Here is a 25,294-nt window from a genome sequence, read left to right on the forward strand (position 1 = left end):
ATCTAAATAATACTGAAAGCATACGGGACTTCTTCATGTGTATCTTTGTAAAGGCCAAATTTTCCCAATTTAGGCAAAGGGTTAAAATACATTATTTTCCTATTTTAAAAATATTTTGATTGCTTATTTAATATTTTTTTTATTTTTGTTAAAACAGCATCAAGTGAGGAATTTACCTATTTAGAGTAGATAAGTCTGAGCAATCACAGCTAGGACATGTAAACCTGAACCTATTTTACAGATATGTTTTGAAGCACATTTAACATTTTTAAATAGCCATTTAAAATATTCTCAAACCCTATTAAAATGTGAGATAGTATTCAGGTTAAGTACTAAGCCATTCAGTCACAAGAGTTATCCAATCAATAAATATTTTTAAGTAATCAAAAGCGTAGAATGTCAAAGCAGTCAATTCCAGTTCGTTTTGGATAATTGTTTTGAAACAAAAAAGATGAACTCAGATATCCTACAGGGGAAACGAAACCTTTTATAGAAATGTCTGAGCATTTTTAACTCAATTCTTTTTATTATTATTTTGTAGATGTGGCTGTGAATAAAAACTGTGCTCAATATCTACATTGAATTTGTTCCAAATGTTGACTAGACATCACTGGACATAAAGCAACAAATATGAAAGACTTGATAAGTAACTTCATTTACATCAGTCAGAAGTCAGGTCATCAGATGACTTACCTGAAATTCCCCATTACTTCCCAGTTCGCCTCTACCTATGCTTGATTTCAGGTCCCAATCTCAGCCACTGAATAGTGAGGCCACCAGGCATATTTCTGGGGCTTGCTGTTCACTCACTTACCATGATGGAAGGCTTCTTTATGGAGCATTATTTTTTACTTCTAATTCTTGTTTGTGTCCCTGCTATCACTCTTTTGCCACATTTTGTCAAACACAATTATATCCTTTTTCATTTAAGTTTTACAACAACTAAAAGAATGGTATATCTTTTTTTGTTTTGTTTGTTTGTTTGTTTTCTTGACGAAGTTTCCTTCTGTCACCCAGACTGGAGGGCAGTTGCATGACCTTGGCTCTCTGCAACCACCGCCCCCTGGTTCAAGCAATTCTCCTGCCTCAGCCTCCCGCGTAGCTGGGATTATAGGCGCCTGCCACCATGCCTGGCTAATTTTTATATTTTTAATAGAAACGTGATTTCATCATGTTGGCCAGGCTGGTCTCGGACTCTTGACTTCAGGTGATCCACCCACCTCAGCCTCTCAAAGTGCGTGATTACAGGCGTGAGCCACCACGCCTGGCAGAATTGTATATCTTTTTTTTTTTTTTTGAAACGGAGTCTCCCTCTGTGGTCCAGGCTGGAGTGCAGTGGCCGGATCTCAGCTCACTGCAAGCTCTGCCTCCCGGGTTTACGCCATTCTCCTGCCTCAGCCTCCTGAGTAGCTGAGACTACAGGAGCCCGCCACCTCGCCTGGCTAGTTTTTTGTATTTTTTAGTAGAGACGGGGTTTCACCGGGTTAGCCAGGATGGTCTCGATCTCCTGACCTCGTGATTCGCCCGTCTCGGCCTCCCAAAGTGCTGGGATTACAGGCTTGAGCCACCGCACCCGGCCAGAATTGTGTATCTTTAAGACAATTCCATAGTTAAAAACAAGACTAATCTGAAGTGACAAAAATGCTTCAAAGTAACATCCCAGATTTCTATCAACTTATTTTAAAAATTCAAGAAGTATTTTTTTAAAAAAATTAATGATGCTAATAATATCTTCATATTAACATTTCAATATTTAGCCTGGGTGTGGTGGCTCACACCTGTAATGCCAGCACTTTGGGAGGCCAAGATGGGCAGATCACTTGAGGTCAGGAGTACAAGACAAGCCTGTCCAACATGGTGAAATCCCATCTCTATTAAAAATAAAAAAATTAGCCCAGCATGGTGGTGAGCACCTATAATCCCAGCTACTCAGGAGGCTGAGGCAGGAGAATCACTTGAACCTGGGAGGTGGAGATTGCAATGAGCCCGGATTGCACCACTGCACTCAGCCTGGAGCATAGAGCAAGAGTCTGTCAAAAATAAATAAATAAATAAATAAATAAATAAATGCAATTTTATACCCTGTATAGTTCCTTTTGAGACAATTTTTTGTAGATTTTGAATTTTTTAAACTAAAAAGATATGTTTAATTCTGTTATGTCCGGTTTAACAAGGAGAAATTCAATCAATGCTTCTATGTTCATTCAGTGGTTCTGAATGGTAACCTGAGGTTCATAAAAATGACTGGAGGCACAAAAGTCTTCCTTGAAATGTTTTTTTAATAATAGAGAAATATATAATTGAGGCAATACTTCACAATTTTAAAACTGTTAATCCTAAAAACTCTAAAATATGGGCAATTAAGTACTTCATAAGTCCTTTAAGATGGAAAAAAAAAAAAAACCTAGTAAACATATTTAATGATTATATCACTAATAATTATACACTAGGATCATTAATGAAAATTGTGATTTCAAACCCTGGTTGCCAGGCACAAATAAATCCCCATTAACTGCTCTAGATCTATTGACACTCACTACATTGGCTTAAAATTTGGGTCTATAAGAAAGACGAAATAGGTACTAAAATTCTAAATCAAGGTGTTTACTCAGACTCCAATTTTTTTTTAAACTGTTTGCGTTTAGCAAGGCTTAAAACCTTTGCAAATAACAGAAATTACAAACATACCTGGCAAACATTTGTACTTTTACTGGAACTGAGTTAGTATTTTAAAATTTCTGAGATGGTTCTTAGAAATTTTAGTAAAGTCAATAGATGCTGTTTAAGCAAAGTAAAAAATCTTAAGTGAAAATTCATAGTTCACAAATTCTACCATATTTATAGGTGGTTAAATATGTAATAAGGTTTAAAGAGACAACTTGGTTCTAAAAAATTAATTATAAATTAATAAGCTGCATTTGATATATTTGCACAGAAGATAAATGCCCCCTTCAACATTATTATTAAAACGATGGAATTAGAAAATGGTATTCAATGGTAGTCTGTCTGATATGTTAGTTTTATTTAAAGAACTGCTCAATATCTTAAGTTATTAGGCAAGGCTGAAATTTGAAAAGTTTGAAAAGGCAAATTAAAATTAAGATTAACCCAAACTATCAATAATTCTTTCAAGTCAAATTTTCAAAGAAAAATAAAAAGATACCACTCAAAATAGCTCCTAGAATCTACTGTCATATTTTCAGTGTTTTCTGACAATGCCCACTTAATTCTGTTATTAAATATAAAACGTAGCAATTCTTCTCAATGTGTGCCTGTATTGTTTTCCAGGTGAACAGAATGGTTCTACCAAGATTTCATTACTGTTCACAGTTGGTGCTTTGTAATTCTGTGTAATTTTAATTAAAGAAGAATTCTGAAACAGCCTCCCTCTGTGCTACCTCCAAGCATACAATTAGCAGAGTACAGTGTCTGCTGTGAACAGTCAGTTAATGATTTCAGTTTAATAATTTATTATTGCTTCTTCAGTGCCAGCCACACTAGAAAAATAAGAAACTGAAACTGTATGTAGCAAACAGGCATTTAAGGTGCATGGTTTAACAATCTCAAAAGGATTACTTTCTCTGTGTAAGTCAGTCTAACATCTCCACAAGCCCCAAATCCTTATAAATGAATGAGTACTACTTTTTTCTCCCAAGGTTTCAAGGAGAAAATAAATTTAGATTTTCCTCTTAAATGTGTCTGTGTTTAGTGAATGGTTCCTATGTCAAAATATCCTTCCCTCACTACTTAAAAACAAGACATTCTTCTCAAATATACCTTTGGGGTATTAGAGGGGTACGAGTAACTTTATACACTGGTACTAAGTCAAATTTAAATAGTCTTTTTAAAAAGGTTGTAAGTTCTACAATTAGCCATTTCCTCAACTCGAAAATCTGGTTAACCAAGCTGAGCTGCAATTCTTGAGCCTAAAATGATTCTTCATTTAAAGAAATCACTTTATTATTACAATAGAGAAATCAAGGCGTTTACACAATCTATTTTTTACAAAAAATGCAAAGCAATCTCTAAGTAATCACTAGTTCTTTCAATAAATTTGTATTCTATTAGTCCATTCTGAAAATTGGCACCTCGATTATAAGGATGTTGGAGAGTTAAATTTGATAAAAAATTTCAAAAACAAAGGAACAAAAACATGCTATTAAATTATACTTTTTAATATTGGCATAAAAAAGATAATACATTTGATGTAATTTTGTTTCAATTGTGCGTATAAGAGATCATGGGCTATTATATAATAGTAATGTTTTATTTATGTATATATTCAGAGCCATATACATACATACATATAATATTTCAAATATTTCAATCTATATAATTCATAGATAAAACTATATTTGCTGATATAGAGTTAGACTTATCTACAGAAATCAGTGCATTTTTCATACTGATTAAAATTATCTTGTTTTATTTATATATTATTTCTAGATCCTTATTGAAAATTACATAATTGAGGAAAAGTATGAAAAAAGCAAATATATTTAATAAAATTCAGAGCTGTAGAAATCACTTTAATCCTAAATTTTTACACTTTATACTTGAACTTAGCTCTATCCCATCCCATGTCTACAGGATAAAACACGCAGCCAAAGTGTGAAGAAGAAGATTGTATTAGCTACACAAAGAAAGTAAAAAAATATTTGTATGTTCTCTTTTTCCAAAGGGTAAGGGGAGCTGGATATAGTGGATGTCCTGAATTTCCCAAAAAATGTCATTCTAATGACATTTCCCTAAATGCAATAAGAGGAGCACAGATGTACGTGACTTTACTGCCTAAACATTCATCTGAAATTCCTTAGGTAGTAAACTGAAACATCTTGCATAACACAATACTGTAATTATGTTCACACATTGGAGCATAAATGAGTTGATATAATCATGCTGCATTTGACACAAAGCTTTACAGTACATAAGAAAGGATAAACAGATTATTTTATTCACAATAGCAATAATACCATTGTCTTTAGTTTATGGCTCATAAATGTCATGTGAAGTCTATAATAGTTTTAAAAAGTAGTCCTAAGAATCATTGCCATTCTATTTCTTTTGCTTTTACTGTCACTTGAGGAATTAATCAAAATGCACTAAAATTCATATCTAATTTTAATTTGTCTAAGTTTTATAGCTCAGTTTGCAACTTGTACACAAAATTTTGATAGAAAACAATGGATGCCTATTGCTATTTCCACAATAGCTATTTATCTGAGTTGCTTAAGAAACACTTTAATAAAAACAGCAGTTTAAGAACTATATTGAAATTATGCCCTCTTTTCTCTAAGATGGAAAATGTATTCTCTGCTTCACTGTGTGTTATTTTTGAGGATAAGAACGATTGTCAACCATTTGTTTTCTAGATATTCGGGACAGTGGGGGTCCCAAACCAGTGATGGTGTATATCCATGGTGGCTCATATATGGAAGGTACTGGAAATTTATATGATGGAAGTGTCTTGGCAAGTTATGGCAATGTGATCGTCATCACAGTCAACTATCGACTTGGGGTACTTGGTAAGAAGAATCTCTTTATCGTTTTCATGACGAATCCATGAAGTATATGATGGTTTTGTTTTGACTTGTTTTGTTCTGCTTTGCTTTGTTTCCCCATGTTTTTATGCTTGTTGATGTTCTTGAACCCAAATTTTTTATAGTTTCAATGAACTCTATAGGTTGGCTTTATGATGTGAAACTAAAAGGTGATGAAATTATTCATGTTGTCATGGAATGTACTTCCTGGTTTATAAAACTCTGAAAGGCAAAATGGTAGGGCCTTATTGAAGAAGAGTTCATCTTTGAACAATATTTCCTTCTTCTGTTTTTCTGTTTACAATACTATAAGATTGCCTGAGGTTTGGTGTGATAAGATGTAAGTTTACATTCTCTTCTGGAGGATGTATATGGACTCGCTTTTGGAATGATTGTTTGCCATTGTGATGGAGGTTTCTTTTGTTTGTTGTTGTTATTTTGGTTCCATAATAATTAGTAATATTTTTCTGAATGTATTCTGATTGAATTATTTAATTTGAAAAAAGCATACATGGATTTTATAAGGTAACAAAGAATTCAGTTCAATGATGTATACTCTTGCCAAAAGAATGATAAAATAAACACAAAGTGGAGATTTTTAGCTGTGATGAGAGAAATATTATTTATAAAATAACTTAGGTACTCTGAGATAGGCATGTTATCTTATGCAATAACCAGTTTTTAAAAGATAAACTTGCTATTCTAGTATATGTTTATTTGTTATAATGTTGCCACAATTTGAGGAGTAAAATTACTGTATGATTTATTAAAACATCTTTATCTGTGATGTACTTAATTAACAGAATTTGCTAAAAGGGCATAATGCATCCACAAAATATTTAAATTTTTATTCTTGATTGTTCTCCAAGTCTTATCCCATACTATACACTTGAAGAAGTATAAATTATAATTTTGTTTATACACAAAGAAGCACCTCACTCTTTCATTTTATTATCTAAAATATTCTGAAAAAGGAATTTGAATTATATTCCTTTTTATAATAATTGGTAGAATCATATCTTTATCCATGTTGAGAATCAGAATTTTTTCCTCTTCAGTGTTATCCTAACTCCTATGCAGTCATAATTCTGTGTTTAAGCTTATCACAAAGGTAGAACAGTTTTAAAAGGTAGAATAATTTTTGTGAATCAAGTTTAAAGTCTGGGGGAAGGAGACATTTTACCAATGTGAAGGTTAAGTCTCAATCATTTTCTAGTTTGCTTTTTGAAATTTGGAGTGTGGTGAATGACCATAGATGTGCTGCATCAGTATAGGTATAAAATATTTCTGTAGCATTCATCAAATACACATGAGTTCCTCCATAGTGTTTAATCATCCATTGCATCAAACATTCACATGATTTCTGTGGGCTGGGATGAGTGTCTTTCCACCAATGAAAATTCTGTGTATTAGAAGACATACAAATAATTGCTCATAATAATTCTTGAATCTTAAATCTTGAATTCTTAAATCTTAATGTTGTCATTTGTTTCCTATGGAACATTTTAATCGGAAGGAGGGCTTTTAATATTTTAATGCATTGAATTTTAATTGTAGTATTGTTGAGAGCTCAGTTGTTTTTGTTGATTATCATTCTTCTATTTTTCTAATTTTTCAAGTGAAAAATCCTGAGCAGTGACCAGTTTACCGGATGAAACTTTAAACTGAAATGCTAAATTATGGTAACAGTATTTTTAAGGACTTGAACATCCAGTTAGTCATATGTATTTATTTTATTTAAGAAATGCTTTGGTCACAACTTTTTTTTTTTTTTTTTTTTTTGCCTCTTTCTGTTACTGGTTTTGATTATATAAAGCAAGATTTCATAAAATAAACTTTGTTGTTATGTTAATATAAACTTTACCCATTCTTTTTCTTTTTATGTATTCAGAACTGATGAGGACTTGACTTTGACCTGATTTCAATCCTATATTCATGCCCATACCCCATTTTAAATGCCACACTGTGAGGATTAGATTGCAAGGCAATGGATTAACTCACCAAAATATAAAGAACTCAGTCACTTGGTTTAGATAGTAGCAGACAGCAGACAGTGTTGATGTTATTGAAGTATGATTTCCCAGTGTTAAATATTTGTTCTGGCTCTACTGTACCCTAGAATGTAACATTTAGTTGTCTCTTCTCCTTTATTTCTCTTAAACACATTATACACTGATAACAAGCCGAAGGCTGTCCTTGATAGACCTCCTCTCAATGTGACAAAGCATAAACTCTGTGAAACATTGTTTAGGTAGACTTTAAGACATTAGCTCTCGAACAGATGTATTCTGGTCACTTTTTTCCAAAAATATGTGTTGGGTATTGTGAACATGTATTTAAATAAATTAATTCATAAAAGAGAAATTATCAGAACATGTGTTTCAGCATATTTTGCATGAGTGCTGCACCACAGCAAGATCAACAGCTCATCTGACAGAACTGCAACAATAAAGACTGTAGACTTTTGAGATTGGTATTGTGAATAATTTGTCTAACAGTAAAAAGGTAAGCCAAGGTTTCTTGGATGTGGGATCCAAGACTATGGCTGTCTAATTTGCACTGGAGTGATTAAGTAGGAAATAAGATATGATCCCACATCTGAGGAAATCCTGAGCTGTGTTTTCACTGGGGTATTTTGGTGTAAAAGAAATAGATTTGGGGGTCCAATGGACAAAATGGGTAATTATAAGATCATTGATTCGAGGTGACTGGCTGGAACAATCAGGATGTCTGCAACAGGTAGTGCAATTTGTGTCGATTTGAACTTACCTTTTGGAGGTGGTGGGGAATCTTACAAGTTTTGTTTTTCGCTTTGTTTTTAGTGATGGGTAGAGATGTCCTAATGTTTCGGTTAGAAAATTCATACAGCTATCTAGCTGCCAATTTTTCAGTTTAAAGATTTCATGTTAAAAAATTGTTCATTACAAAGTAGGAATAGAATAGAAGAAAAAAAAATACCTCCACTGTTCCTCAGAAGAAGCTAGTAACAGGTCAGAATTAGTTCTTCTACCAACACCCTTTAGTGGTTTCCTTTGGAGTGGTAACACAGAATATCACTCTTACTGTGTTGTGTATGATTTTCACCCACCCTGGAAATGCTATTCAAAATGATAGAAAAAACTGCCAGTAAGATTGACAAAGAGGGAAGGGAATGCAGGACTCTGCCTGCTAACCTCATTCCCCAGTTTCATGTTAGAGGCCCCAGCGACCTCCTACTATTTAGCCTCATACTTCTTATACACTGAATATTTAACTTTTCTTTCACTTTTGGCTATACGCATTCTTTGTCCTCAGTCAGTTTTGACATAAACTTTCCATATTTGCTTTCTTCAGCATCTTTTATTTGATACATTGTTACATAGTCCTTAAATATGTTTAAAATTATTATTAGTAGAGTATTTTTTTAACATTCTAGTATATGATTTATAATCATCTTAGAAATGTAGGGAGAAATGGCCAGGTGCAGTGGCTCACACCTGTAATCCCAGCACTTTGGGAGGCCAAGGTGGGTGGATGACCTGAGGCCAGGAGCTTGAGACCAGCCTGGCCAACATGGTGAAACCTCGTCTCTAGCAAAAATGCAAAAATTAGCTTGGCGCAGCGCAGTGGTGGGTGCCTTTAATCACAGCTACTCGGGAGCCTGAGGCAGGAGAAGCATCACTTGAACCTGGAAGGTGGAGGTTGCTGTGAGCTGAGATTGCGCCATTACACTCCAGCCTGGGTGAGAAGAGCGAAACTCGGTCAAAGAAAGAAAGAGAGAGGAAGAGAGGAAGGGAGTAAGGGAGGAAGGGAGGAAGGAGGGGAGGGAGGGAAAGAGAGAAAGAAAGAAAGAAAAAGAAAGAGAGAGAGAGAAAGAAAGAAAGAAAGAAAGAAAAGAAAGAAAGAAAGAAAGAAGAAAGGAAGGAAGGAAGGAAGGAAGGAAGGAAGGAAGAAGGAGGAAGGAAGGAAGAAGGAAGGAAGGAAGGAAGAAGAAAGAAGAAAGAAAGAAAGAAAGAAAGAAAGAAAGAAAAGAAGAGAGAGGGAGGGAGGGGTGGAAAGAGAGAAGAGAAAGAAAGAAAGAAGAAAGAAAGAAAAGAAAGAAAGAAGAAAGAAGAAAGAAAGAAAGAAAGACAAGAAAGAAAGAAAGAAAAGAGAAAAGAAATGCAGGGAGAAATATTGATGTGTTCTTAAAGGGGGAAATAATCAAAATTAAATGTTCTGATTTGTAACTAGGGTAAACCTGTTCTTATGAACAAGAATTATAGAATATATAAGATAAGAATTGAAAGAGAATATAAAATAAGTCACTATTAGATGAGGTGTTGTCCACTAAACATTTTTTAAAATAGAAATTATTTAAATGATAATATTGACAAATCTCAAAAATGAAAAAAATATGATTTAAGTAATTTATCATTAACATATTTCAACCACTTATTTAAATTTAGAATAAATCTATAAATTACTTATGGAGTAAAAGAAAAATTTTAATACCCCTGTAAGGATCTTACTTGGGCAAACAAGATTTTAATCTGGTGGAAATTTAATCAGTTACTTTTATCTTGACATAAATATCTTGGAGGCAATTATGCAATTCATAATTCTAGCCCATGTGATTTATTTTAGAAAAAAAGTGTTAAATATTTTAGAAGTACTGATATCTATCTGGAAATCTGGCATATTTTTGGAAAAGGATATAATTAAATATTTTACTTAGTAATTGAATATTACGCCACCCATCCATGGACAAAAATAATTTAAAGTGCTAGCTCACCTACTTGTATTTAAACAATTACATTTAGTTTACTTTGTAATTCTATGTGGGGCTAAATTGTTTAAAACAAGCTTTTGTTAATTTTACCGCATAGGCCGGGCATGGTGGCTCAAGCCTGTAATCCCAGCACTTTGGGAGGCCGAGACGGGTGGATCACGAGGTCAGGAGATCGAGACCATCCTGGCTAACACGGTGAAACCCCGTCTCTACTAAAAAATAAAAAATAAAAAAAATAAAAAACTAGCCGGGCGTGGTGGCGGGCGCCTGTAGTCCCAGCTACTCGGGAGGCTGAGGCAGGAGAATGGCGTAAGCCCGGGAGGCGGAGCTTGCAGTGGGCTGAGATCCAGCCACTGCACTCCAGCATGGGTGACAGAGCGAGACTCCGTCTCTCCGGGCGCGGTGGCTCAAGCCTGTAATCCCAGCACTTTGGGAGGCCGAGATGGGCGGATCACGAGGCCAGGAGATCGAGACCATCCTGGCTAACACGGTGAAACCCCGTCTCTACTAAAAAATACAAAAAAACTAGCCGGGCGAGGTGGCGGGCGCCTGTAGTCCCAGCTACTCCGGAGGCTGAGGCAGGAGAATAGCGTGAACCCGGGAGGCGGAGCTTGCAGTGAGCTGAGATGCGGCCACTGCACTCCAGCCTGGGCGACAGAGCAAGACTCCGTCTCAAAAAAAAAAAAAAAAAAATTTTACTGCATATACATTTAATGAACACTTTAATTTATTTTTATTCTATTAGATATGGTTAATGAAGTTTTAGACTATGCAATAATAATGCTCCAAGTATTATTAGATAAATGGCAACAATAAGTATAACTTTAGGCCAGGCATGCTTGTGCACACCTGTAATCTTAGCACTTTGGGAGGCTGAGGCAATAGGATCACTTGAGCCCAGGAGTTCAAGACCAGTCTGGGCAAAATTGCGAGATTGTGTCTCTACAAAAAATTTTCAAAAACTTAGCCAGATGTGGTGGCACGTGCTTGTATTCTGGGCTACTCAGGAGACTGAGGTGGAAGGATCAGTTGAGGCTATGATCCCACAACTGCACTCCAGCCTGGGTGACAGAGTGAGATCTTGTCTTAAAAAGGGTATGTGTGTATACACACACACACACACACACTATATATATGTATGTGTGTGTGTATATATATATATATATATATAAAACTTTGGTGTGGTCAGTCATCAAATCAATAACACTTGTTTTCAGCATTATACATCTTTTCTGAGGGATAAAAATGAGGACAATATAGTTTTTACCTTTAAAGAGCTTTCAATATAGTTGAGGAGAGAAACAGTAGCAAATAATAATTGATATTCTACTTTATATTTATAATATATTGGTTTATTAATTGATCTATGTGAATAGATTCACTTGATATATAAAAGAAAACAATGAGAGAAAAGGAAGGAAGGAAGGGTAGGATATCTGATGGATTAGTAAGGATATAGTAATTGATATTTATATTTGAATCTGATTGGCCGAGGATCAAGGAAATTTGCTAAAGCCTGTGCATTGATCATGATTTAAAGACAGAAGTGTATTAATTCCTCAAGTGGTAAAATGTTTTGTCATTGTTACTCCTGTTTTTTGCATTGTTTTTGTTTCTGTCTGACTCTTTAAAAGAAACCACAAAAAACCAAAGTCCCAAACTTCAAAACAAACTAATATTCTACGACACATTCAAATGTATTCTTGGGAGACAGAAAGAGAAGGAGTCAGTTTGTCTATAGAGTCCAGACTGTTTTCAAGGAAATGGTTGTACGTGAGGAAGGCCACGAGGAGTGGATTATCCTTGGTATAAACTGAAGTAAAGGGAGAAAGACAATCTTCATTTTTATTTTCATTTATTCATACTAATTTGAAAAAGTGGAAATAATTTGTGACAATGCACACAAATAAATAGACTGGTAAAATCATAGTTGAATAGTAATACTTATAGAGAAAAGGATACAGAAAGTTAGGTCACGAATATGTACAACAGTTGAATATAGATGCATTTCCTAGTTTTCTAGAAGCATAGTAAAATATAATGGATTAAATTTCATAATTATCATAATCCCCAAAAGGAAACAAACATATTAACTAGAAAAAAATACACAAATAATAGTTTTTCTTACATTGTACTACAGAAGAATTTATCATATGGGTTGTATTGTTTCTATTTGAAACAAGTGACAATATAGTAATTGTGTGATGATCTTTGTGTCATTATAAGATTCAAAAAATATTCTCAGTATATGATTATTTACAGTAACCTTCTGTAAAAGCCAAAGACATAATAAAGGCAGCTGGGAAAAAAAGGTGGCGAGGCCGAGAGCTAGGCCTGTGTCCTCCCATGGACGACCTTGACTTCCCAGCAGCCCCTGTGCTGGGCCCGCGGGGTTCATCGGTTCCCTGGCTTTCACCCAGGGTACGTGTCTCGCCCACGGGTGGCACCCCATAGCATCATAGCTTCATAAGTGCTCATAACTTCTATAATGTCATTTTCGCAAAGAGCTAACCAAATGCAATCTGGGTAAGATATTTGGTGATTTCGCTTATAATAGGATAGAGCTAAAATCCAATTTAGAGCAATGGATGGTTTATTTGATCCATAGATTTCTTCTCTCAAATATGTTACGTCAACTGGGTTTTAATAAGGGCCAGATGGTAATCAATTTTAGATTGAGTGCTAAAATGAGCTCCTGGAATAGAGAAACTATTTGTCCTTTAGCGGCCGGTGCGGGGGACAACTTTACATAGGTAATGATATTTTACAAAGTTGACTGTTCATTATTTTTATTCCTTTACTCCCTCCAAAATGGTATCAGGTGGCCTGCAGTAAAAGCAACTATTTATTTGTGCCCAAAACATAGAAAAAATCTGAAAGTAAGCATGCCAATTATTGTGGATGTTAGTTAAAAGAAGAAAAATGATGTGTTTTAGGTAATTCATTCATTTATTCGTTCAGCCATTTATTCCCTTACTCTCTATAAATTCAGCAATATTATGTATGTCATTCTCTTAGCTATTAAGGATATTGTGACAAATAAGATATATGTGATCCCTGCTACCAGTAGATTGTTAGCTTTAGGGAAGGTAGAAAATAAATAATTAAACAAATCATATAGTTTGCATAGATAATGATTGAATGAAAAGTTAATTTTCTTAACAATTACCTATATAAATTCTAGAGAAATCATGCAATGAGAAGGCAGCTACTTTATTTTAGAAACACAGAGCAGTTTCCCTGAGGAGGTAACATTCAAATTTCCATTTCTTTTCTTTCAAGTTTCCATTTATTTTCTTTCTTTCCTTCCTCCCTTCCTCCCTTCCTCTTTCCTTCCTTCTTTCCTTCCTTCCTTCCTTCCTTCCTTCCTTCCTTCCTTCCTTCCTTCCTTCCTTCTTTTTATTTTCTTTTTTTTAACATGGAGTCTCCTTCTCTGTTACCCAGGCTGGAGTGCAGTGGCTCACTGCAACCTCTGCCTCCCAGGTTCAAGTGATTGTCCTGACTCAGCCTCCTAAGTGGCTGGGACTACAGGTGTGCGCCACCACACCCCACTAATTTTTTGTATTTTGAGTAGAGTTGGGGTTTCTCCACGTTAGCCAGGATGGTCTCAATCTCCTGACCTCACGATCTGCATGCCTCAGCCTCCCAAAGTGCTGGGATTACAAGCATGAGCCACCACACCCAGCCCCATTTCTTGTACTCTGCTGAGGAAGTCCTTGTCAAGATTCCCAAAGACCTCTAGATTGCCACCTCCATTAGTCACTTCTCTGTTTTTATCTTGTATGATCACTTCCTAGCACAGGACACAGTTAACCATTCTTTTTTTGGCCTGCTTGTTTCGTGGCCCCAGGATTTTCCTCCTACCTCCCTGACTGCTTCGTCTCAGTCTCCTTTGCTAACTCCTGCTCTCCTACCCTGACCTCTAAATGTTGTGCAATTAGGCATAATCCTTGGCTGTCTATCCTTCTCTCTCCATGATATGCCTTAAGGAACCATTTGCATTGCTTTAAATGCCATCTCTATGGAAGTGACTTTTCAAAATTGTATCTTCAAGACTAACCCTTCCTCAGAACTCCAGCCTTTCATATGCTTCTGTGTACCAACCCTTCCAATGTAGATGTCTAATGAATATCTCAAACTTAACATGGCTGAAATATGTTGAATTTCTCAGGCCTCCTTTTCTTATTGACTTCCACAACTAGGTTATAATATTATTATGTCATTCTGTTAGTTATTAAGGATATTGTGAAAATCCTTAAATTATATTATAATAATTATTTATAATGGTCAATTAAATATATTTACAAAATTATAAATATTATAATTTATAATAAATATAATATAGTCAATAATGAAATACTATAATTATATATTTAAATTTTTAACAATAGTTATAATTAAATCTATATCTAATTATAATTCTCAAATACTATAATTATAATTACTATAAGATTATAGCCTAGTTGTAGAAGTCAATAATAACCTGATAATCATTGCAACAACAGCAGTAGTGGACACATTCATTGAAGACTTATATTCCAAAATTTGTTTTAAGAAGTTTACATAGATTGCATTATTAAATTCTCACAACTCTATGAGGTAGGATGGTTAGTTTCCAGATTTCATAAATGCAGAAACAAATGAGTAGAGAGGCTAACTAATGTATTTACAGTCACACAGGCTAAACAGCATTCAGTGGTGGAGCCAGGATTCTAACCTCTCTTAACACAACACTGTACTGATGTCATTGGCCTTATCCATCTGGATGATTAAGTAAAAACTCTTTATTTTTCTATGTTTTCTAAAATGCTAGATTTAAATCAGTGAAATTATCTTTTAAAAGTATGCATTATAACAGCTCACTTCTCTGCTTAACCCACTCTAGTGGCTTTCCATTATTAATTTAGTATAAAATTGAAACTTCATCCCTGCCTTGTCTGGCAAAAGCCCTCATGAAGTGGTCCTGGCCTGCATTTCTTAGTTCATCTCAAAACACTCTTCCTCTCTGTTCCAGCAGTCATTTATTCTTCATACACATCAAACTTTCTCCCATTTTAAGTATTACATGCCTGGTGTTTCCTCTACCCCAGATCTTTGTGGGGCCAGTTCTTTATCATTCTGATTGTGGTTTAAATGTCATCTTCTCAGGGAGATCATCCATGTTCATACAGTCTAACAAGAGCCATCACTTCGTGCCATCTCCCTTTAAAAATTGTCTGCATCACAGTTATCATCCCTGATTATCTTCTGTTTATATTGGTATTGTTCATTTTGTTATTGTCTAGCTCCACAAAGCCCAAAATAGTTTCTGGCATAGGATATTTTATCAGAAAATATTTGTGAATGAATTTAAACTGGATCTCAAGGGTCAATAGGTATTGATCCGATGTGGTCATAAAGTGGAGGAGGCAGAGCTGTGGGTAGAAAAGAGGGTCTGGGTGAAAACCAGAGGAAGAAAACAATTTTGTATGTTAACAGAGCTGAGCAAACTCAGCTGGAACGCTCAGTGTTCAATAAGGTTAAAAACATAGGTGGCAGGCTGTGCGGCACCTTGTTAAAGATTTAGGACTTTTATGAACAATCAGAAACAATTATAAGAGACTGAGCAGGTAAGTGACATGATTAGATCTGCATTTTAAAAATGTTTTAGTAGGCCTAGACCTTGATCAAAGTTGACATTCTGCTGTGGATACAAAAAGCCCAGCTAATACCTCATTAAAGTGAGACGGTTGGTAGTCAATGGATGAGGCAGATATTTTGCTCATAGAAGATTGAGGGACCTGCTGAGGCTGGACTCACTCAGGTAAGTATAAGAAGCTATTTTTTACACAAAAAGCAACAGAGATTTTGGCAGTGTTTCTTCCTTTATCTTGATAATGGAGTCAATCAAACCAGCACTGTGAAGAGTTCTTCTGAATGCCTGCTTTGAAGGAGTAAGAATCAATATCAGTTATATTTCAGAGACTGGCAAATATGAGAGATTATAATATAGTTAGTAACTTGTTTCATGCCTCCTTATTTCTTAATGTCTGTATGTTATTAATATGGCTTCATTTAAGTTTTGGGATGTCCTAAAAAGGATATCTTATTATTTCTAATTATTGTCTTGATAGTCTTTGGGCAAATTCTGGGAGGAATTTGAGAATATGTGGTTTATGATTTTCTCAGGTTGTTAAGATCAGTGATTTGGAATAAGACTACAGAACATAATATCAAAATTTCCCTCATTCCTAGTTAAAGCATTCTTCTAGGACTAGAATTCAACAACCATTTCCAGGTATTGATAGGACTACAACTAATCAAACAATAAACAAAAATATATTTAGCTTTCTTTCAGAGCAGAAGTCATCTTTTTAACTAATTCATTCATTTATTCTTTCATTAATTCCACAAACATTTATTAAGCACCGACTATAGCCTTCTAATTATTGGTGTTTACAATGTTAAAACAGCCTTAATCCTTCCTCTCTGGAACTCACAGTGAGTGAGAAAAAATGACATTAAACAAATAAACACAACATTAAATAACAAGCAAATAAACAAAACATTAATACAAATTTTGATAAGTTGTATTTCTAAAAGAACAATGTGCTACAAAAATAAATTTTTTTGAAATGTAGACTGAGGGTTTCAGCACAGTTTTATGAGTTTTTTCTGCATGCGTTTACGAAATTAAATATTACAAGACAGATAAAATATTTTGAAATAATTTTAAAGCTGTAAAATAATTAGAAGCAAAACAAATCATTTTAAAAAAGCAACTGTGGAAAAATGCAAAATTCAGACAAACAAACAGACCACCCACAGCCAACCAGGCAAAGTTCTCTATCTGAATTAAATGAGCAAAACTGGTTTGTGAAATAGAAAATATACAGGGAAAATATCCCAGAAGAGTGACTAGCCCTTAGGTAGATATTTGATCTGTGGAATGGATGGGTAACCTTGGAACTTTGCAGAGAAAATAAAAGGTTCTCTTTTATTCACCTGCCTATAACTCTGAGAAAAGTCATGAAATGTAATAAATTAGCTGCATTACTAACTTTTTAACAACAAAGATATAGGTCTTTTCTTCAGCCAGGGTCAGTTTTTTTCTCTCTGTTACAAAAAGACAATGAGGGCTGGATTTTGCTTTTTAATTTTGTTCTGCCTTCGAATAGTTCTTTTCTTTTTTCTTTTTTTTCTTTTCTTCCAATAAGGAACTATGGCAGTACTCCCTTACCTTCCCATGACCTGGTGTCATGATCTTTGATGTTCTGCCCACTTTTACTGATTTGCCTTTAAAATATAGTGCAATTTCATATGCGAAGACATCTTGTTTGTTCTTTCTCTTTCTAAAATCCTTTAGAAAGGGATTTCTAAAGTCTTTCCTTGAACCACTTACTCTGTAAATATATAGATACTACTTCTTTTTATTTGTCTTTTTAGTTTTAATTTGCAGAGTTCATTTTTTAAAATCACCTTATGTTAGTTTTCTTCTTTCTACTCCCATTGCTACTACCTACTCACCTTGGATTACCAAGTGGGTTTTCAGCTGACCCCTCATCCTCCAGACCTAAATTCACATGCCAATTTCATCCCACACCACAACCAGGCAGATTACTTTAATGCCAGAGCACCAGTTTTCTTTAGCTTTTCCTCTGCTCCACATCTCTATACGGTTCTCACTGACTCTGGGATCCATTCCACAGTTTTCCTATCATTCCAGATCTGCTGAATTACTTTGCTTTTCTTCTTGTCAAATTTTACCTTCTATTGGTTTCTGAGAAATACTTTTCAGGCAGGCCGTACTAGACTCCTCACTGCCTAGGAGAATCCTTTCCAACAGCTGACCTGCCACAAATACCCATTTTCTCAATCGTTGTAGCCCAATTATCTCTCTCCCTTCAAGTATTTGGGCTTCGTTGATCCCTCTCTTCTCTCAGCTTCCGTGGCATAAGCAGCTTAGTCTTTACTTTGGTATGCATAATAGCAATCCTACTTGTTATGGTTATGTATATTAACTGCTTAATATGGTAGGTGACTCACCACCCAAATTAAAACATAAACACTGGATCTTATCTGGTTTTCTAATTTTATTAAGACAACAGACTGCTCTGCATATATAATCAAAAGTCATCAATAAACATATAAATGAATTCACTGTGCGCTCTTCTCAGGATATGCATTTCTAGGAATATAGAGCAGGTAAAAAGAATGGCTGGTAGTATGGAATGTGGGTAGTAAAGTGTATTAACCTTGTGCTTGCACAAGCTTCCTTTCAAGTCCCAAATATATGAGGTGAAGCCTTATCCTAGCTAACACGGTGAAACCCCGCCTCTACTAAAAATACAAAAAATTAGCTGGGCGTGGTGGCAGTGCCTGTAGTCCCAGCTACTCAGGAGGCTGAGGCAGGAGGAGAATGGCTTGAACCTGGGAGGCGGAGCTTGCAGTGAGCCGAGATCGCGCCACTGCACTCCAGCCTGGGCAAAGGAACAAGACTCAGTCTCAAAAAAAAAAAAAAAAAAAAAAAAAAAGAGTAGCAATCCTTTTATCTCAATACCAGTGGCAAGACAGTGTCCTGGATTTTCTAGAAAAATATTCCTTGTTCTGAGACTATAATGCATGACAGCTGCAATTTATTTTAAATTGAACAGCTATTTCTACATTTCCCATGTATTTAATGTTTGCATTCTTCTGGTTCCTGCTCAGTATGTGGTAAGTGAAAACGTTGGTGCTCATAAACATTAGATAAACATGAAAATAGTGTTGAAATGCTACTTTTTGAATTAAAATGCAATAGTACTCCCTTATTCACAAGGGGTATGTTCCAAAACGCTCAGTGACTCTCTGTAACTGCGGATAGTACAAAACCTTAAGTAAACTACTTCTTTATGCATATGTACCTATGATAAACTTGAATTTATAAATTAGGCACAGTACTATATTAACAAAAATAATAATAAAACAGAACAATTAAAACAATATACTGTAATAAAAGTGATGTAAATCTAGTCTTTGTCTGAAAATATCCTACTCTACTATAAGATATTTACCTATTTTCAGACCGTGGTTGACCAGAGGTAACTGGAGAGTAAAACTGTGAATGAGGGAAGACTGCTATACATATGATATTGCAGAAAGGATAACTATTCACTTTATATAGATAATAGGCTTTGGAACCTGTAACTTTTTCAGGCTCAGCTTAATGTTGTTCTTCTGTAAAGATAAGAAATAAAAGGAAATTTTAGTTTATTTAATTTTGCCTTTTGATACTTCATCTATCTTGAATTACAGGTGCACAACTATTATCACAAATAGAGATTTGGGTGCAATCTTAAACCAATCCTTGATTACCCTCACACCCACTCATCTTTTTTAACAGTATAGTCAGGACCATAAATTTAATTGTATTCTTAAAATTTTTCCCCAAATATGGAACGAATGATATTTCTCGACTGTTTATATATTGGTAATTTCACCATTTGCAAACCTTTTTAAGAGGCAAGGCATATCCCTGAGATGAAACATATCTAAGAGATATACCAATTTCTGTTCTAGAATTTGCTAGCTTCTTGCATCTGAGCTTTGAAAAAAAGCCATCTTCACTGGAGAAATCAGTTCTCTCAAAGAATATGCAACATGCTCAAACAGAAGTAAGTTATTAAAAAAGATTATTTGTGGTAATATCACCATAATTAGGAGCAATTTTCTGACAGGAATAAGAGATGAGTTTATTCTTATGTTATTTAATTATGCTAGAATTCTTTATGTTTTTGACTTTGTATGAAAATAAGCTTTAAGAAATACTCATTATTCTTTTTCAATACAAATAAAACAATTGCTTCAGTAGATAGTGTTTTTCCTTAAAATATACCACAATTTTATCTGCTTTAAGTAACAAGAAATTGGGATTTTAGTGAATATATTAGGCTCTTCTGTTTTAGTATCAATCTGTACTATTTACTAAAGCAATTTATAGTCCACAATTCATATTTGGGTTTATTTTTTGGACATGTTTACAGAGACCACAGATCAGACATATGTAACTTTTTCACTGATTCCAGGTTGATCTGCATCTATATGAGCAAAATCTACATAGTCCCTTAGTGATATTTTACTATAATTCATACAATCTTGTTATTTAGGAAAGCAATTAAATAAATAATTCATTTACCTATTTTTACCCTTCCTTGTGCTAGAAAGTATTTGTGAGAGCGTATACTTTAACATTATGTTGAGATATACATAATAAATCAGGTTTAGGGAAAACAGAAGACTTGAAAAGGCAAAGAATAAAGTCTCAAAATATTTTCCAAGTTGATGAATTGAAACTCTACCAGGTTTTATTCATTTTTTAAGATCAGAAGGTTGTGAAACATGACAAGTCTTCAGAGAAATCAAAGTTATTCTAGGCACTAAGCTCTGCAAAAGAAATTTCTCCTGTGGGACTTTATATGTTGGGGACGGTTACAAAAACAGAATTCTGTGATAAAAAATGCTTTTAAATATAAGTAAGCCAAAGCTGTGTCATTTAATTTTATTTACGATCTGTACCTCCATGTACTCTGTTTAGCTGTAACCATCTACTCCATGCATTAGCTTTTCTCTACCTAGTCAGCCTCCAAATGGAACTGCTCAGGGACTCCAACGGCCAAAAGACCCAGCAGGGGTGATCAATAAATAATAATGATTTCTATGTATGTGTGTATTCCATAGGTAAATGTTCTAATTGAATATTGTTTTGATGAGAATACTACTGATTATAGGTTGAACATTTCTAATCCAAAAATCTAATATCTGAAATGCTCAAAAATCCAAATGTTTAAAATTACCTTCTGGCTATGTGTATAAGGTGTATATGAAACAGATTTTGTCTTTAGAATTAGATCCTTATTATGCATATGCAAATATTCCAAAATTGAAAGAAATATGATATTTAAAACAATTCTGATCCCCAAGCATTTTGAGTAACTGTTACCTAACCTATATTTCACTTTCTGATCCATTAATATAGGAAGTCTGAATCCGTGGGTTTGAATAAAAAAGAGCTTCTCTGTGGCTTGCCAAGTTCATCAGCTATATTTAAGAAGAAGAGATAATTTACTTGTTTTTCTTTTTAAAAATGGTACCATGTAATTAAGAAAGCCAATTTTTTGTTTTCTCTTATTCCCTTAAAAAAGATCTACTTGCTATATTGTCCTTTCTTTTTCTTTTGTTTTTCTTTTTTTGTTCTATGCTTCTGTGACAGTCTTCATATAATAGTTTTCAAAAATCTGCTTTTTTTGGAAATAAAATTAAAATTGAGTAACTGCAATTTAAAATCATGTCAGTTAATTCTCTAAGACTTTTCTATATGAGTCAAATGATATACAGTAGATGTCAGTGGAAATTCTTAGTTGCATTAAGATCAGCAAATCCCAATTAAAGATATTCTCATATAATTTTTAAATGTATATATATACAATTTCTATAGGTTAAAAATTGGTCTATTAGTCTAAACTTGAATCTGTAATAAGTTATGAATCTGTTCTCTTTAATGTTTCTTATATAAATCTCTCTATGCACCACCTACTACTTGTGGACCAGTGCTGTCCAACAGAAATATACTGCAATACACATACATAATTTGAAATTTTATAGTAACCATATTAAAGAAAAGTAAGAAGAAATAGATAAAATTAGTTTTAAATATTTATTTCATTCAAACTAATATATGCAAAATATTATCATTTCTAAATGGAGTCAACACAAAATTATTACTGGTACACTCTGAAATTTTTATACTTTGAAATACGCTGTGTACTTTATATTGTACTTACAGAACATCTCAATTCACATGCTAAATGTTCAACAGCATCTGTAGTAGTCCTATTAAACAATACAGTTGTGCATAACAGAAAACACTGTTTGGCACTGCTTCATTAAAAACATAAATAAACTAAAATTAAATAAAGTAAAAAATGCAGTAACACGGTAACATGAGCCACATTTCAAGTACTCAATAGTCACATGTGGCTATTGTTTACCAGATTGGACAACACACAGTTCTACACTGTTGTAACTAAAGTTTTCAATTATATACACCTGTTGGGAGAAATATTTGAAACAAGAAACCTCAATTCATGGAAGTATTTGTAAATTATATACATGTACATGATATGAATATATTATGTATGCTATAAAATAATAGAAGACAGAAATTTTGGAGATTAATGAGTATTTTAAAATAATGTTATTTTCTTATTAATTTTATTAAAAAAAACAAATATGTTTTAATGCTCTATGTTAGGAAAACACTTCGTTATTTTTAAGATATTCATTTTACATTTTGTCATCCAGAGGGTTGGAAGAGTGTTTCTAAGATCAGTTTAATGTTTGGTTTTAATGGCTGTTACAGCTGAAAGAGATGATTCACAAAGACACAAAAGTACAATAACACATTTAAGGAGCAGTTCATTGTTAATCACAGTATATTTAAATCCACATAATAGTCTTATAGATAATTCTGAGAGCTGAATACTTGTAAAATAGGATTAAATTGTCATGGTTTCTACCTTGTAATGTGGTTGGCTAAAAGCTCATTCTTACAGGAAAAAGGAAAAAAATGTCAGCTTTGCCATTTTATGTGACTCATTGGTACTTGTACAATCTTCAATCTGTGGTTTATTTGCAAAAATCCTTTGAACCACTTGCTCCATACGAATGCTAGTTTTATTAAAATTGGATAACATAAACACTAAATTCACTTAACTAGGCGTATGTAATCAATTATGCCCTTGTTTATTGTTGTTTTTAAAAAATTAAATAAACAAATTAAATAAAGCAATATGCTTTAAAACAATAAAAGTGAATAAAGGTGTCAGGGGCTGCTAGACATCTCCATGCCCTCAGGGGACCGTATGTGCTGTGTATGACATGTATGTATTGACATGTGCACTTACATGACATGTTTGACTTACATAACCAGGAAAGGGTATGTATATTTTCAAAGTAAGATTTCTTTTTTCTTTTATGAAAGATCCATATAGATACAGGTTTTGATATTTTTCTCCCACACTCATATGGATCAAGCTGTGTCTCCCTTGACTAAGCACTTAACCATTGTGAATATTACTTATCTAAGTTAAAATGCTCCTTATCAATAGGAATATGATTTGGTGACGTGTACTGATATGGTTTGAAGATTTTCCTCTTATTAACCATATGTAGCAATTTCAATATATCTAGCGGAAGTAACTAGAAATATCTTTCATTGACTAGCATCGAACACCATGATTTTCCTAAAGCAGATTAGAAACATTATGTAGGTTCTTTCAGTTTTGTGAGTATGTAAAAATCATATCCAACAATCTGGCAACCCTAAAGTGGGCCCAAATAGCCACTGAGACCTTGGCAGATTGTGCCCAGGAGAAAAGCACAGAAAACTGTGCCAGCCAAAGAAAAAGTGAAAAAATGAAGAAATTAAGATCTCTATTTTTAAAATATTTCTCATTTCCATTCACTTTATAAGAATTCAAGTTATGCTTTTTTAAATTTTAGACTATGACACTCTGCTGAAAGGGATTGAGAAAGCTTTTCAGCAAAAATTATTTTTGAAATGTTGAGAGCATGGTTAATTTTCATTTATTTTTAAAAGTAAATTTAAAGTTGGACCATTTATTTTCAAATGACATGGCAATAATGAGCAATTGGAAATATCTTTTTGCATATTTAATAATTCTTAGTGGAAAAATGATAAGAGAATATGCCATTTTGTTCAATTTTAACATTGATTTTGATTTTTATATCCTTTGCTCAGGCTTTGTAGTGATTAATATTAATAAGATGTATTCTGTTATTTAAGATTTTTCATTTTATTCTATTTTTCCCACAGTATATAATTATTATTAGAAAATAATTGATGCTTACTGTGTTCTCCAAAGATCATGTAGTTCCCAGCTAAATTAGTGGATGCTTACCTCTATTTAACCTGATCTTTATTTACATGGTAGTTGATAAGCTCCTTTCCACTAATGAGAAGTAGATCTGAGAGGATTAGATCTAAGAAATGGTAAGATATGTTCTCTCTACATCACTAAGATAGCCTAATCCTTAACTGTGATTTTGGTTTTTTTAAGTAAGTCTTGTGGTAGAGCAAAGTAGAATTCATTCTGAGTCATGGCTCAGATGCAAACAGGCAAAGTTACCCACAAGACTCAATTAAAATGGTGGCTCATTTTCTAGTTTATACCTGCACCTATGAGACATACTAATGCAAAAAAAACTGACATATGTAGTTTTTTTTAACAACTAAAAGTGCATTAGCTGTGTGTGTGTGTGTGCATGTGTGTGTGTCTGTATGTATAGGAGGATGTTTCTCTGTTAGCCAGGATAGGCAACATTCTACTGCGAGAATAGCAAACTCAAAATATTAGTGGCTTAAAATGACAAAAACTACTTCTTGCACACTCAGTTTCCTCTGGAGATACAGAAAACTCTTGATCAACTATCCTCCATGTGACATTTCTGTAACTCAGACTACCTTGATCTTAATCTTGTATCTCTGCCATCTCAATACCTGGCTTCCTCATTTCCTGAGGTAGAGAAAGAGTAGTCACAGGGTTCCACATTGCCCTTTCATTGCCTCAACCAAAAGGAACCCATAACATTGGCTAGAATGAGAGATACAGCTCCACTTAACTGCAACAGGACTGGGAAATAGAAGGAAACACACAGAACATGTCATGAGCATTACTGCCTCAGCCATGATGTTACTCATTTGATCATAAACAGAATACTTCAATTTTCATGTCTGATTTCTTAGAGATTTATCCTGAAGTTCCGTATAGTTTTTCTTGAAATGCTGGTTTGCAGTGTTCTGAAACTAAGGGCTTCTGCCGAGGGTGTTAATGATGATTCACTCAGTTGAAAAACAACTAGGTAATTTATCCTAGGCTACACATTGGGGATACAAAGAGGAGTGAGATGCAGTGCTTCTGACCTGAAGGAGTTTACTGATTAGTTTTCAAAAAAGATGTGTAAATGT

General features: G+C 34.1%; 1 protein-coding gene across 3 annotated transcripts in view; it reads left to right on the forward strand.

Annotated features, from left to right (window-relative positions):
• NLGN1 (neuroligin 1) overlaps positions 1-25,294 on the forward strand; it is a 906,829-nt gene that overhangs the window by 403,688 nt on the left and 477,847 nt on the right. For all 3 annotated transcript variants that reach the window (XM_033211734.1, XM_033211733.1, XM_033211732.1), the window contains exon 3: positions 5,373-5,525. In XM_033211734.1, coding sequence (XP_033067625.1) covers positions 5,373-5,525 — 153 coding nt within the window. The remainder of the gene's footprint in view (positions 1-5,372; positions 5,526-25,294) is intronic.

This window comes from Trachypithecus francoisi, unplaced genomic scaffold, assembly GCF_009764315.1.
Source record: "Trachypithecus francoisi isolate TF-2019V2 unplaced genomic scaffold, Tfra_2.0 Lachesis_group0, whole genome shotgun sequence".
NCBI lineage: Eukaryota > Metazoa > Chordata > Mammalia > Primates > Cercopithecidae > Trachypithecus > Trachypithecus francoisi.